The sequence below is a fragment of the Ischnura elegans genome, chromosome 2 (assembly GCF_921293095.1).
Source record: "Ischnura elegans chromosome 2, ioIscEleg1.1, whole genome shotgun sequence".
Taxonomy (NCBI): Eukaryota; Metazoa; Arthropoda; class Insecta; order Odonata; family Coenagrionidae; genus Ischnura; species Ischnura elegans.
In genome coordinates, this window is record NC_060247.1 from 60,464,119 (window position 1) to 60,479,857 (window position 15,739).

The 15,739-nt window shown below is 39.3% G+C and overlaps 1 protein-coding gene across 1 annotated transcript in view; it reads right to left on the reverse strand.

Moving 5' to 3' along the window:
* Window positions 1-136: 136 nt before the first annotated feature.
* The window catches only part of LOC124153800 (poly [ADP-ribose] polymerase), a 73,789-nt gene continuing 58,186 nt past the window's right edge, over window positions 137-15,739 (reverse strand). The window contains exons 18-20 of the mRNA XM_046527165.1: window positions 12,596-12,756; window positions 6,523-6,702; window positions 137-984 (exon numbers count right to left, since the gene is read on the reverse strand). Of these exons, the coding sequence (XP_046383121.1) occupies window positions 912-984; window positions 6,523-6,702; window positions 12,596-12,756 (414 nt within the window). The 3' untranslated portion in view covers window positions 137-911. The remainder of the gene's footprint in view (window positions 985-6,522; window positions 6,703-12,595; window positions 12,757-15,739) is intronic.

Here is a 15,739-nt window from a genome sequence, read left to right on the forward strand (position 1 = left end):
TCTAGAGAATTGATTATCTAAAAAATCAGATTTATGTGAAATACTCAAAGTATGTGCGGAAAAAATGGCAGGTTTTAGTGATAAAACATCAATAACACAACTACAAAAATGGAAAACAAATATTAGAAGGACACTATTTCATAAAAATATTATTTTATTGGGGCAACTTAATAAAAAAATCTTTACAAGACCATAAGTAACTCAAAAATTGGTGGTAACCACAGGAAAATAATGACTTACAATTAAATAAAATAAATGTCAGGCCATGGCATTTCACGACTTCAGCATTAAGATATCAACTGCATCTAAGTCACAACTCTGTAGCTTAAACATTTTAAAATTTTATTTTCCCACGCTAATAATTAGAAACTGTCTTAAAAAGCAAGTTAAGACAAATAAAACTTCAGTGATGTGTCAAGTTAAAAAAATATCAATATGAAAAAATAAATTGGGTATGAAACATTGCAAGACCAAACATCAAAATCTGAGGTACCTTAATACAGATGTTTGGAATGAGTAAATGGAATTAAGTATGAAGTAAAAGGTACAATACAACGATTACCAACCTCCTTATCAAGGCACACTCAATGTAATCAAAATGTAGATGCGACGATTATTTAAATCCTCACTAATACACTTCCATTTATGAATTTTGTGATGATAATGTGGTTTCTATAAGCAAATTGAAGGCTTAAACAGCAAAAAAATTCAAATTTTCAAGGAAATTCAGGAGTTTCCTTCATCATGACACATTTTCAGTCCTCATTTTGCATTTTGTAAGAGATTTTTCGTCACTCATATATAATCTCACAGTAGTAAAAGGTAGTATGTCTGTAGCATGGTAAAAAAGTACCACTATCACAAGCTCCCTTGGCATACATTTAGAGACTCCAAAACCTGGCAAGAAATGCTTAATATTTGTACTTGAAGTTCACCTTTAAGGCATACCGAATGTTAACTTGAGCAACATCATACACAATGTATCTATGAAGTAGTTAAGGAGCACACAAATCGTCTGGAAGACACTGCATTACTCAGAAAGTATTTTCAATTATAAGGATGCAATTACATGTACATAAAAAAATACATATTAGCATTAGACATAGCATTCCAGCAAAACTCTTCACAGTGGTGGTAGATCAGGTCAAAAGTTGAGTTATTAATCTGTTTATATTACATATATGTATATTTTACGGATTAATGCGATCTCAAGAAAGTCAGTGATGGTATTAAAAAAGGCTCCACCCCTGCGTTCATCGATCTGAAAAGATCGCTACCAAAATCTTGCCACATTTCTGGGACAAATCAAAGAATTGATTTATCAACCCTGAAGGCTCATCTCAAGAAAATGCCGTCACCATCAGTAACAACCGTCCTCTCTCGGCACTACTTTCTCAGTATCACTCGTTGCTGCATCAATCAATCTAGGGTTTTGTCACATCGCTGAAGGGAAAGTTGAAAGACTGTGATTCTACGCTAATTGTCCTACTGCCACCTGTAAAAAGAAGTTCTCAATAGCTGATATATTCCTCCATGCTCAGTTGATCAGAGGCCTGCAGGGCTATTCTACTAAACGTAACTTTCTTATGGTCTGACCCGAAATTACGGCCTAAACCGATTCCACTCTCGAGGGGCCATATCGTATGGCCCGGCCAAAAGTCTTAACGCCCTTTCTGCAGGCGAGTATGAGAATTATAATTGGTACTTAAAGTTTGGTTCACTTTTTTATATACTAGTTATTTTTTTGAGAAGGAAGTTTGTTCCAACGTGAATAAAATATTAATTATATGTTACTTAACCGAAATGGACTCTTATTAAAGGATAAATTTGGATTTTCTTTAAACACTAATCTAGCGGCAGACGCTGAAGATCTTTAAAACAAGTGAAGAACGCAAATCACGGGCGAGAAGAAGCAGAAGAAATTTGTACCGTGCAGTATTATAATATTCGTGAATTGTGCATTTAATGGATTTAGTTAGAACATGACATCCTATTGTAGTTCTAACCCCCTTCCTCTCCTTCCAATGGTGTAACTATTGTCTCATGGCTGCAATCATTTGCCCCCAAAAGCCTTATAAATCCAGCCAATGCACAAAATCTAAAGATGAAATTGAAACTTTAAGTTTCATTACTTTTATTATCAGAGGACTATGTTTCGGTAGCTGTATAAAGTTAAAACATCAATATGAGACTATCATTCTTTCCTTGATTTGTGGACGACATTTGTCCTTTACGCATCGACTTACTGAAGATTGCCTTACAGCAAAAAAAAATTTCTTGCCCTATGTTTCTTAGATATCGTCCCTCATGAACCGTTATGCTACGAGAATCTTAAAATATAAAACATTTAATAGCGGATATTTCAAACTACCTACAGCTTTTCGAAACAAGTTAGGAATCTGCTAGCAAATGTAGCAGAAAGCAAATAAAAGCCGGCTCTGGGAAGAGGGACGGGCCCGTTCCTCCGTTCACTTTAGCAGAGCATCCGTTAAAAGTATTCCTAACTTTTTAACTACAAGCGAACTTTTAGCTCATCCGCTATATCTACTTAAAAATTAAGTAACAACTTTTGACGCACGGAAATAGTTCATGAAAATATCGTCATCGTATGCGAACGGATTACCTACACGTATCCCGTATCCCCCTTATGAAATCGACGTCTTTTTTAAATATATCTAGCCAATGCGCGTTGAATCCGTATGTGCTCACCCACAATATTCATATATTTCTTGAAACAATCGCTATGTAATCGATGACACTTCGTAAGTTTCTTTTATAACACCTTAGGCGAGCAATGTTATTTCGTATGGCCCGTGTCATGACCGCCTCCTAGGCAGGCCATAATATTACGGCCTTTAGGCCATAGCTACCACCCGACTTATGGCCTTTCGCTCAGAGTAGAATCGCTCGAAGCCATACGTATGTCTCGAGGCCGTAGTTATGGTCGATTTTGACTCATGGCCCGGCCATACGATTAGTGGAATAACCCTGCTGAAGGACATACCTCAAGGATTTCCACGTTAATTCCTACGAAAGCCACAGCACTGCAAGTATCTCGCTTCCAGTCCGGACAATAGAAGGGTTTACACTACCAAATATTATGTTTGATTTATAATGCAAAGGGTGTAAGAAAGGCTCATCAAATTTTAACATTAAGTGCTGAATAATTTTGCCCCTGGAGCAAATTGAAGTTTCAACTTGAATTCCGTGCCAAAAATGTATTTCTCGGGCGACGCCATGTTGATGATGTGTAAACCTCATGATATCCGCATTGCTTACATAAGGAATGCATTGTCGTACACGTTATTTTGAGTATAAATAAATAGTAGGAGAATTTTAAATGAACGGGAGGAAACCTTACGTAAACTGTTGTGTGCCGAGATGAGAATTTACCTCTCCTTAAACACCAGAAAAGTATTTTGTTCGTTGTGCCAAATGATCCAGACCAAAGAAATCGGTGGTACGACGTGCATGGAGACTGCATATTCCTCCAAAAAGAGGCTGTTATAGAATTTGTGGGACCCTTTCTGATGCAAGTCACTTCTGCTTCTCGAAGTGATTAAATTTTCATCACTCCTTTTGTTGTCTTTGGCCACACATCGCACAAATTTCATATGTGCTTAAATATATACGCTTTCAACGGGAAAATTTCCTTTACAATAGCAAATATATCATTCCACTTTACTTAATGTTGAATTTAATGATTATTTTTGTGCATTTACTGCATATTTGCCCAGGGTTTCACTCTTTTTTTTAATCTTGTGCATTGGAAGCAATGCTGAATGCACTGCAACGGAAAGGGTCTTCGATGCTAACCTAATGAAATGTCAAATAGTATAAAGTAATGCATGATAATCTCAAATTTGTACTCCAGGAAATACAATGGTATCGTATAACTTGCAAAAAGGAGAAGTACAATTGACAACAAGAGGTGCCACCATGATCAGGGTTCCCACTCTACCTAAATAATGAAATTCACGGTTTTTTCCAGGTTTTCACGTTTTTTTTTTCAAGTTTTCACGGTTTTTTCAGGTTTTCACGGTCTCAATGTTGTCAAATTCATGGTCCGTTTGTAAGTCAACAATAAGATAATCACTGGCCGTATATTAACTAAAAATTAACGTACGCGACATACGCCGTGAATGTAAACGCAGCAATGAAAAGTGATATCTGTTATGACGTCAACGTTTGGAAAATTTAGGGCCAACTAAAGGCCCAACCCAACTGCACTCTTGCCCGGACGCCGAATACCAAGGACTCCCTTAATATGCGAATGCCCTTAGCACCTTCTTCCGTCTAAACACCGGAAGTCCTTTTTTAATTCCTTGCAGAGCAGTGACCTCCAGAAACTGGGAACTTTGAAGCAGTTAGCCTGAAAAAGGTCAGTGGATGAGAAAAGGGGGGGGGGGGGGGGCAGGAAACACGTTTCTATTGTTCTCGTGTAACTTGATATTTTTTTCGAAGCTAAGGTCTTCGTAATGCGATCCCTGCACGAGCTGAGACCTTTTTTTCATTTAGGAGAAGAGGAAAGCTTCAGAGGAGGGGAGGCGAGTTCTGAGTGGAGGGGGATAGCGGATCTTGGGAAATGCCCTAATGTAACTATCCCACGGCACTCAGCTTCTCCCTATAGTAATTCAACCTCCTGGGGGTATCTGTCATTATTAGCCACAAACAACACGTTGTAAACACTTCGTCTCATTTTCGTCAAACGTTGGGTGCGGGAAAATTATATGACGGGACCGCGATCTTCAAACAATCAATGTGGGAAAACGATACTTCGTAGAATGATGGATGCAGGAAAAATTACATTGCCTTTATGGAACTTTATTTAGGACCAGGAACGGCGTACGATGAATGCGAGAAAACGATCAATGCGGGAACGATAGATCGGGGTATAATGCACTTGGTTTTAATTATATAAAGACAAAATAAATACCTCCTGTAACACGTTATTTTCACTTTTACTTTATTATTCACATAAATTCAAACGAGGTGAGCGTAGTCTATTGAGAGCTATTGCCATAAATTGAAAGCCTATTTGCCGTAGAAATGTTTCCTTAAGTAAAATTCCAATGGCAAACTCATATTTTGAAGCATATGGCATGTGCCCTAATTTTTTGTGGGAACCGAACTTCGAGTTACAAATAAGATAATTTTCGTAAATGGTTCATTCTGGCTCCGTTAGAAATGCAAGTCATTTCATTCGTCCTTTTTCGAATACAAGTCCACCCCAAGCTATCACTGAAATTGAAACGCTTAGAGAAAATAACAGACTACCGCCATTAAAATGGAAAATATCGGTCAATGTGTCGTCATATGGTACGGACCAATTACTACACTTCGAATATTCGTGTGCAGAGAAATGCGAAGACTAAGAGTCTGCACATGCCTGACATATCGAATATTAATATTAACATGATTAACATATCGAATTTGATCAGTCAATAGTAGTATTATTATCAAGATTGAGATATTTTTAATGTTTCACGACGAAATTCACGGCTTTTTCCAGGTTTTTTTTTACGGTAGACGAAATTCATGGCTTATTCACGGTTTTAAGGTTTTCACGGTTGAGTGGGAACCCTGATGATAACAAATAGAAGCACAAATAGTATATAATAAACACGGATAAATTTGCAAGTCTTCCAAAAAAAAATAGGGTGCGTTCCGTAGAACGCTACCAATACTTTGGAGCGCCACCGACGAGCTCCCAAGCAGTCCATTATTCGCTATGGAGCGCTACAGGTTAAGGTGTGACGTCACCGCAAACATCATTCACTCGTTTCCCGCCTCGCTCCAGACGCTCCCGTGAAAACTAGGGTCTGCGGTGGAGCGAGTCATTTTTTGGCGGAAATTTGAAAGGAGTACACTGAGGCAATGGAGAGTTTACTCACATTCCAGCTGTTGGACGCTGAATGTGGACGCCTTTTCTCTATAAAGGTGACTACGAAGTAGGCGCACATAGTAAATATATGTGAATTTAATAGTGATTTAAATAAATATGTAGCAAGCACTATCTCTCCAAAGACATTCTCATATCTCCCCCAAAATGAACTCAAATGTCTCAATTTTGATTGTGCCTTCGCAGGTACGTCAGATTGCGCAATTCCGTGTACTGTGTAAAATGGCCTTAAAAGATATACATATAAGTCGAACCAATTAAATGCTTGAGATATTAGTGGAACCAATTATATGCTCCGTGTTTCCATAAAATCCAAATACTCCGGTAAACAGCTAAATTCTTATGAATCCTTTAAAGAATATTTCAATTGCTTTCCCAAATCTTGCTTTTCCTGCCTATCTACCCATTTACACTCTCTTGAGAATTTTCCTTCGAAATTCTATTCCCCATACATGGCTACCACCAGCACACTTGCCTGCATACTACATGATGTCTATGCAAGATAGAGAAGATATTTTGTTGACGTAACATGCAACCACTCAGAAAATTTTCATTTACTTACCCTGGAGGAAACAAATAGGAGTAGAGGTAAAACCCATAAAAATGCATTGAAAGGATACTCATTATACAGCAAAGATGATTTGATGCTCGGTTGAGGCACTCCTTTTCCAAGAGGAATTTCAACTCCATCGGGCAAGGTATGGGCATGTTGTGGATCTGGTTGGGTCATGCCAACACCTTTAACACTATGCACATTCTTTGGGAGCTTTTCAATAAAATCTGCATTTGTCTTTTCCATCCTGAATTAAAGAAACCCAAAATTAGTACAAAAATACAATAATATTAGTGTAACACAATTTAAACCCATTGCAACAACAATAACCTTGAAGTACACCTAGAGGAAAACAGAAACTTCTATCTGGGAAGATATTAGAATCCAATTTCTAAATTCAGTCCAATTCACTTCGCCATACATAATAAACACTTATGTCCATAATTTATTACTTAAGGTTATATTTCACATCAAAGTAAATAAAAAAAGGGTAAGGGCCTCTTTAAGCCAAAGGAATTACATCAGCATATCAAGTCAATGGGAAAACGCACGAATCTAGCCCTAGAATGTCACAATCTAAATTCTTTCCCAGCAAAAACTCATGTGAGGCCTTTCCTTTAAGGCTTGGCATCAAGCCTCAACTTGAAAAATGTCACTTTCCGGGAGGTAAGATTTTTCAATCAGCCACTGTACATACAGTCCTTCCTCAAATCATGCTTCTGCTAGCTTTCTAATTTATTAAATGAAGGAGTAAAGGACTATGAATAACCATTTGAAGTATTTCCTTCAGACCATTCACATCATCATCAGCTAATCCAACATGCTGACAATTCAACCATATTAACTGTCTCAAACAAGGTATTTTCAGTAAAAGTCATCGTATGAGGTCTTGCTAGTACTGAAACCACTAGACTGCTTGGTGCCTACCTAAGGTAAATGGGTAAAATGACTTGAGTCAAGAAGTTATAGGAATCATGATGCAAACCGGTAAACCGGTTACTTGGGACAGATGTAGAAGAACAGAACCCAAAAGAGAAATATCCCAGAGAATTCTCCACTTAATTGGGACAGCATGCTGCTTTATTGGGCCGTCAGTTGGCAACATTGACTATATACTCGCTATGGAATTAATTTTTTTTGTTCCAGATAACGGATGTTTTATATTTTTCTCCTTCAATTTCGTTCTATGTTTCACAAGTGTTCTTATTCCCGCCCAATTCTTAAAGCTGTTGTTGTTATACTATCCGCAAGAGGATAAAGATTCAGTTTCTTGACCATGAGACCTCATTCAACATAGTGTTGTGTTTAAGAGGAGAGGACTCCTGTGGCGGTAGATGGGCTATGGATGATAGAATGAGCTCGGTATAGTGAGAAAGAAGTGGCGACACCTATAATGAGGGTAAACGAGCGGGTACAGGCCAATTTCTAAATTTCTAGGGATTACGGGCTGACGTCAAGCAAAGGAGATTGATTGAGATGAATAATTTTACTTACCAAGAGCTCAAGAGCTCTTTGTTTGCGACGCCTTGAGCAAAATTCAACTGCCTCATGTGATCTATTCCCTTACCCCCTTTCCACTGTGCAACTGAGCTATCACCAGTGGCGGATCTATGGGAGGGCTATAGCCCCCCTTTGGACATCCAATTTACACTAGATAGAATAGCAATTTTTGTTCGGACCAGCAATACTTCTGGGAGTACCCCATACTTAGCTCCCTCTCCTTGTCCCCATCCTGGATCCGCAACTGACTATTACTTTGGAAGATTATAATGTCCCTTCGTTCATTTCTCTTTATCCCATCCCCATCTCAGCAGTTGATGCATGCACAGAAGTGATGATACCCTTCACACGCAACTAGTCATTTCTGAACTTAAAGTCTAAAACCAGTGTCATTGGACGGAACTGTATTACCGAGCAACACCAAATGGCTCTCTTTGCAACAGTTACGCAGGACTAACAGTCTCCAAAAAAGCGATGGATTGCATCACTATTTTGTATTGTACAAATGTTTCAGGAACTGATATAAAATCTTCTGGTTATTATAAAAATTGCTAAGTCTATATGCTTCTACGGGTTAAGAATACACAGTTTACCAGTGGAGAACCACGCCAATAGCAATGCAAGAGTGACTATGAGTCTCTTTACGCTATGGTTGACCAGTTGGGATAACAAATTAGCACGAAGATTGATAAAGGTACTAATTTTACTTGATAATTGTATGGCACATGCTAATTGCTAAAGTGAGTTAAAAAATACAGTAAAACTTTGATTTTACGCACTTTGATTTTACATCAAGTCTCGTTTTTACGCAGCGACACTCAAGTCCGGCCGGAAAGCATAGGGAATGGCAATGGTGAAACTTCGATTTTACATCTTTTCTTGATTTTATGCAGTTTTTCGATTTTGCACAGCATAACCCCAGCCCCAAAGAGGTCGCTAATCTTGATTTTACGCAGTTGTCTTTCGACTTGTTTTGAAAATCCCGAATGGAGCAATATGAAGTTAGGTTATTTATTCGTCTCAATGAGTTGCAAAAATGAATACAGGAACGGTTGAAATGACGTCGCACTGTTGAGCGTGAAACTAAAAACATCGTGAATCTAATTATTGCTTACCCTCCGCCCTCTAAGTAATATTTCAGGCTCCTTTACGAACGCGAATATCGCTCTTAGTTAAAATTTTCCCTTGAAGGACATCGAAACCTAAAATATACGGCTGTCGCCGTGTATGCGACAGATGATCACCGGAGATGATCATACGGCAACTGTCGTGTATGCGTAACTACTTTTGATTAAGACAGGTGATCGCCGGAGATATTAACATTATCACCTTTCGTTTATTATTCAACTTACTGATCGACGCTGTTTATAGCATAATTATTGTAATTACAGTAGATGGTCGTTAATCCGGAATTATGAACTAACGGAAAGTTTTCTAGGATTTTGCCAACGCTATGCTTTCCGTCATCCCAGCGAAATATAACGGCGAAATGAGCCTATAAAAATCCTCCCGTGCCAAAATATTGGCTTCCAAGGTGATCCAAAAAAGATAGTCGTACGTCTAGTATGGACGTAAGTCGATGGTGATTCAACACGATGGTAAAAGCAGCATGCGTTTTCTCATTCGGCGGGCTAACCCCACATCTGCGGGACGAATGGAGGCGAGGGAAAGTTGCTTGCACGGCGCACTTATCAGAACTGACTCAACCTGTATCTCATTGTCAGTGGGTTTAAATGAAACATGGTTGGAACTTGAATAGCTATTAGCTTAACGTCGCTGCGTGGCAAGCGTTTATTTTTAGTGGAACGGGAGTTAATGCCCTTGGAGAATAACTCGCGTCGTCAATCGTCATGTAATCATTGAGGTCAAATTCAAGACGTGAGTGATACGGCAGTCCCTTTAAACTTAGGAATGGCTTAGCACCATTAAATCGAAATACAAAAAGTGACCGGTGTTGTTATCAGATATAGGGAAGCAAACTATTACGTGAAGATGAGTCACACGGCTAGTGAGTCGAAGGTCCCGGCGCTAAATTCGTGGAAGAATGCCGACAGAGAAGCTATACCTGGTGGATTCAATCTACTAATGCTAAAATTTCATTGGAAAATGGTTTTTCAATGCGTAAAAATTATAAAGAGGGAAAATGTTCTGGACAATTAATCATTATTTCATTCATCACTGGCGGCATGACGGCAGTTGCGTGGTTATTTTAATAGCTCACTTTTAAAAAAGTTACCTAAACACCGGAAAAACCTAAATTTCCGAATATCCCGGGTCCTGTGTGCTCCGTATTGTTTATTGTATGCTATATGGAAGGAGGTAACCGACAGCTGAGGTCATTAGCACCATGAAGTAAGGGCTGGGGGGATAGGAACCCTATGTTGGCATTAACCAGGTTGTAATGATGGGCTCCAAAGGGACCAGGACTTAACTTCCCATCTGATGGACAGAGTGGTGCACTGGAAGTGCCCTCCACATTACACTCAAGTAGGGATAGGGCCATCTCTGATAAGTTTCCGCTACTGCCAGGACTTGAACCCAGGCCCACAGAGTGTAAAGCCTTTGTGATATATTAGCGAAATTTTGCTCCCTGTTAATGGGGTTAATTTGGATGACTTTCCTCATATACCTCATTTCTTCAATCTCCTATCTTTGTTTGTCTGCAGGTGGTTAAACGGATTTCCTGAAAACTGCTTTTGATGAGAATGTTTTTGAAAATTAGATTCTCTGCAAGCACTTAGTGTCACCATTCCAAAATTTCTCCTGGGTAACAGAAGTAATCTTAGTGCCAGAAATGCTAGCAATTCAACCTTGTTGTTCAACCATGGGAAACATTGTTCAGGAATGCAACGTTGTTTCTCTTAAGGTAACACGTCATCTATGGTGTTGCTTGTGAGTATATAAGATTATTAGGCTTCATTTTTTTGCCTCCAAATGAGTAATCAAAACCGGGAAACATGTATCTGACACGATTGAAGAGGATTTCATGCTCTTTTACCATAAAACCTCACATATGAGACTTTTTCTAGTTCCGGATCTGGCTTAAATCAGAACTATACAAAAGTGTATGACTAAGCCTTCTAAAATAAGGAGCAAGTGTTATCCTGAAAACTATACTCCTCCTCAATACAACCCTTGATTTTACACACTTTGAATTTACACAGTGCCCATATTTCGGTCCCTCCAACTGCGTAAAATCAAAGTTTTACTGTAATCAGTTGGAATTTCTGCCTCCAAATACAACATCCTGGGTGCAACCTATGGTTATGGGGATAATTAAAAATTTGAAAATACATTACCATGGGAAATAAGTAGATAATATTCTAGAATCTATATAAGAAAACCCTCTGATCGTAATCCCTTGCCAATGAAGCAAGCTCAAAGGTGAACATTCTGCAAGCAAATATATTTCTGGCTGGTAAAGAGTTCTCGGGATCGCCACCGGGTCAGGAACTCCATATCTGCCAAATATCCGGGCAGATATGGAGTTCCTGACCCGGTGGCGATCCCGAGAACTCTTTACCAAGTCCATTCGCCGGGAAAGCACGAAATCTTTCCATATTTCTGGCTGATTGCTGGCCATATTTCACCTGTCAAACAACTCCAAATTGCTTTTTTCATTGCGGTTTCAAACATTCCAACACAGTTTTCAACATTAAAGCACAATCTGATAGCGAAATACTCTAAATTGTTCCCAATAACAAGCCATGAAGAGTTCAAAATATCGACTGCAATTTGGACCAATGAAAACAGAAGTTGATACTGCTGAAACCATATTATACAGGCAACAAGGTGAAGCTGAAGGTGAGCATGGTGATGGAGATGAAATCACACCTTAATGCAGGTGAGTGACATCTCAGGACACAAAGATGTTCATTGAGGGGGAAGGGTTCTTATTGCAAAAGACAATTAAAGTAGCCCAATGTCATCATTGGATTTCTGTGCCGACTTTGTTAGTGTGACAAGGATGACGAGAATGCAACAGAGAACATTAGACAAATCCTCAGACGAAGAGATACGATTTGAACAACAAGTACTCTGCACATTTATAACTACATGAAATATTTAGGAATCACACTTTCTTAACTAATTAAAAATGAATTTTTACTTTAATACAACCTAGTAAAAGACATTGATCCAGCATCACTCGGGGCTGTGAAAAATATTTTCAACAAAGATTGATATGATTCTTAAAAATGTTCACAAATCAACTAAACTCTGATTTATTAAAAAAATTAATAGATTAATAAACTTTGTTTGCATTATAAACATTCTTTAGTCTTCTACCATTTCAACATGTTTATGCCCATATACAAGAGAGTTCGCCTAATAGGGGCAGCTGCTTAATTGGGACAAAGTGCCCCTGTTCCTATTTGTCCCAATAAACCAGAATCTACTGCATAATTGCAGAGGTTAGCTAGTTGATGGTATGAGAGAATCAATCATCCTACTGTCAGTTGTCCGACAGTTTGCACCAGGCAACAGGCCTACATATTGTCCAAAAGTTGGATAGCTTGGTCAGAACATAGAAGTCTTTATTCCACCAGACCACCCTCATTTCAAGCTACTAATTTTTGATAATACAATTTGTTTCCTTTGTTAACAAATACATGTCTCAAGCCAATGTAAAATAAACTTACATGTTTCCAAGGGCCACCTCACAAAGCAATAATATTCCAGTAGAATTTGTAGATGATGTACAGCAGTAATTTGCAGATTTTGAAACCATATCTGCAAAATAGATACCCTTTCCAAACATGTATCCAGTAACTGGAGCTTCTGGAGGAGCTATTCTCAATCCCTGAGGAAGAAATAATGTTTTAAAAATTCAGGTGTTAACTTCAATATGTCAGAGAAAGATACATAACAGAAGTTGGAGATTAGAGTAGTTGTGACAGTTTAGAGTGAAATAAAAATTGCATTGGCAAACAATATCACTTAATACAACACCAGTGATAAACAACATAGTAATTCATAGGAGTAAAGGTAAAATGTACTTCAGGTAGGGATGGGTCAGTTCTGGTACCTGGTTCTGGGCCTGTCAGACCGGTCTCAAAAACGATCGCAGAAAGTCGATACTTTGGAATCAGCTCGGAACGGTCAAACGGTCATTCCAAGGCCAAAAAGTAAGAAGAAGAAGAAAAAAGGGAGAGATTTTACAAAGCATATACAGTAGACTCTCTTGATTACGAAGTTCACAGGACCGTAAAACCGGAGGTTCGTAATAACGAAGTTCGTATGAACGCTTTTTTAGAAAACGTAAAAAAAACCATACACGATAAACGCGATTAAATGATGCGGATATACTTATAAACAGGAAAATTCGTTTCCGTGTATCAATAAAAAAATGCGGTGTGACATACTCGGGGGTTGATACCTTCCCGAATACAGTAAGTCCGATATACGAACTAGATGCGTTCCAATACCTTGTTCATAAGTTTATAAACCTTCGGTCCGGCTGCCGAGAGTTGTCCGATGACAGGCAGAATGGTCTAGGCCCGGAAGAGGGCAAGGTTGCCAGGTAAGAAAGGGAAACACCTACTAAGAGTTTTGTGAAGAAAGGAGCCGGAAGGGAAGACAAGCGTGAAGGACCCAGAGGAAGAATCACTTGTTTTGATGATTCGAAGAAAGGGCATGTTCTGCGGATCAGGCTTATTTCGGTGGTCTTTATACGTGTGTGACTAGGCGATGGTGTGAGGTGCGTTTGGGAGACAGCAATTGGCTGTAAACAGTGCTGGCGCAGGGTTATCCACCCCTCCTGTTATGCCGTCATCGGGCAACTCTCGCCGGCTGGACTGTATGCAAGGCATCAAGGAGTATGGTTATCCTGCAGAATGCAACACTGCATAACAATTGTGCACTAATTTACGATTGTGACGAGCTAATCTAGCTGGGTGTGCAACTCAGCCGGAGCAGAAAAAAATCACTCTCCGCGGCAAGGAAGAACGGGTGAAAAGCTGAGCAGTTCCAAACTTCACTCCGGATTCAATGATACTTTGTTCAGATTACGCTCAAAGTGCGAGTTCCTCTACGCCGCACCGTGTAGCGATGCCCATATGAAAAGGCGCCATATTCAAAATTTGACATTTTTGAATGCTGGTATCTCTGGAAGTTCGTAAATGGAATGAGCGTAGGAAGAGGACTAACTTTACATCACATTTACGAGCTGTAATGAGTCGGTCACCATGATTCCTCAGGAATGAAGCTTAATACATGACGTTGCGTGTATGGTGAAGAAAGAACAATAATTGACGCTCTTGATCACAGTACACGAGGAGAACGTAAACGTGGCGCGATTATTAAAACTTAGAGCAGTGAATATCCACCCAAATACCATTGCTTATACGTGGAACTTCGCATTAAAGTTCATTTTGTTTCCGCTGGGACCGGGACTGAGGTTCGTAATTTCATAATAAGGTAAATTTTCCTATAGCTTGGATGGGCCTTTTCCTTGGGATCAACGATTTGCTTAGTAATACAGTAAACTCTCGATTATACGAAGCAGGATTTTACGAAGTTTTCAATTATATGAAGTGATATGGCGGTCCCGGCGAAAAGCCTATGGTAAATACATGGCGCTATTCGATTATATGAAATGTTTTGAATTTACGAACCTCGGATCGGTCCCCAGGAGTGAAAGGCATTCGTTTATACAAACTATGGCAAAATATTTGTCAACAAAACTAAAAGGGTCCCTAATCCGGGACCCTCTCCTCGACGAGCTAACCCTCACTAGCTCCTCTCTTCAACCCTCCGAGCGGGGAGCCTCCCTCCCCAAAAGTGACCGCTCTGACTGCATTTTGAAAATCTATCAATCAATGCCATCATCAAAAACTAATTCTTTGCATCGCACTCCTGCCAATCGGGCATTCATGTACGTCTCTGAACCGTGGTTCTGCGACAAGAAATAACGATTTTGTTAACTTTGCTAAAATGGCCAAGTTAATCAAATAGTCATTTTTCATCGCAGAAACACGGTTCAAAGACGTACTTTATTTCCTCCACTACAATCGCAAATTGCTGGAAATCGGCCGGATTCCCTTTGATATCGCATCATGAGGATGTTCTCGAGGTTGGTAATTGATACAACTAGCCTACTAGTAATTCTACTGCTTTAATATCATGGCTATGATTGATTCGTTACGTTATACCTTCAGGAAGCTGCAGCGGAAAAAATCGCGGATGAGATTAGAGGCTTAAAAGATGATTTTGAAAAATTCTTGGAAAAAGCAGGAAGAGCACAGCACGCAGCATCAAACGATTATATTGCCCATGACGATGATCTCCGGGCTTGCGACAATGGGACCTGCATCGGAAGAAGCAGCGGCCGGGACTAATCAGAATGGCAGTGACGACGAAGATGAAAGTGAAGAAGTAATTTCACCAAATAAAAAAGAAGTACACGCTGCCATCCAAACATTAAGATATTTTGATCTGGTTAACGAGTTAGGTCCCCAATTTCATTCCCATTTATGCAAGTAAGAAACCATGGTGGAAGCGGCGATGGAGAAGGGCAAAAAGAAGAAAAAAAGAATTTTTTTAGCAATATCTTTTCGTGTTTATAACAGCCTTCCTGAATAAACAACTTAAATATCTTAAGTATTGGGCTCTATTAACCACCAACTTATTTTTCAGGCTACTCGTAATGAAGACGCACTTCTAACTCTAACCATGACCTTTCTTCTCGCGCGTTTCCCAGTTTTCCCATGCCGAGAGATCTTTCTTTCCAAAGTCTTTGTTTACTTCCTCCCGCGGCCTTCTGCTGATCTTGCTGACACCCACCT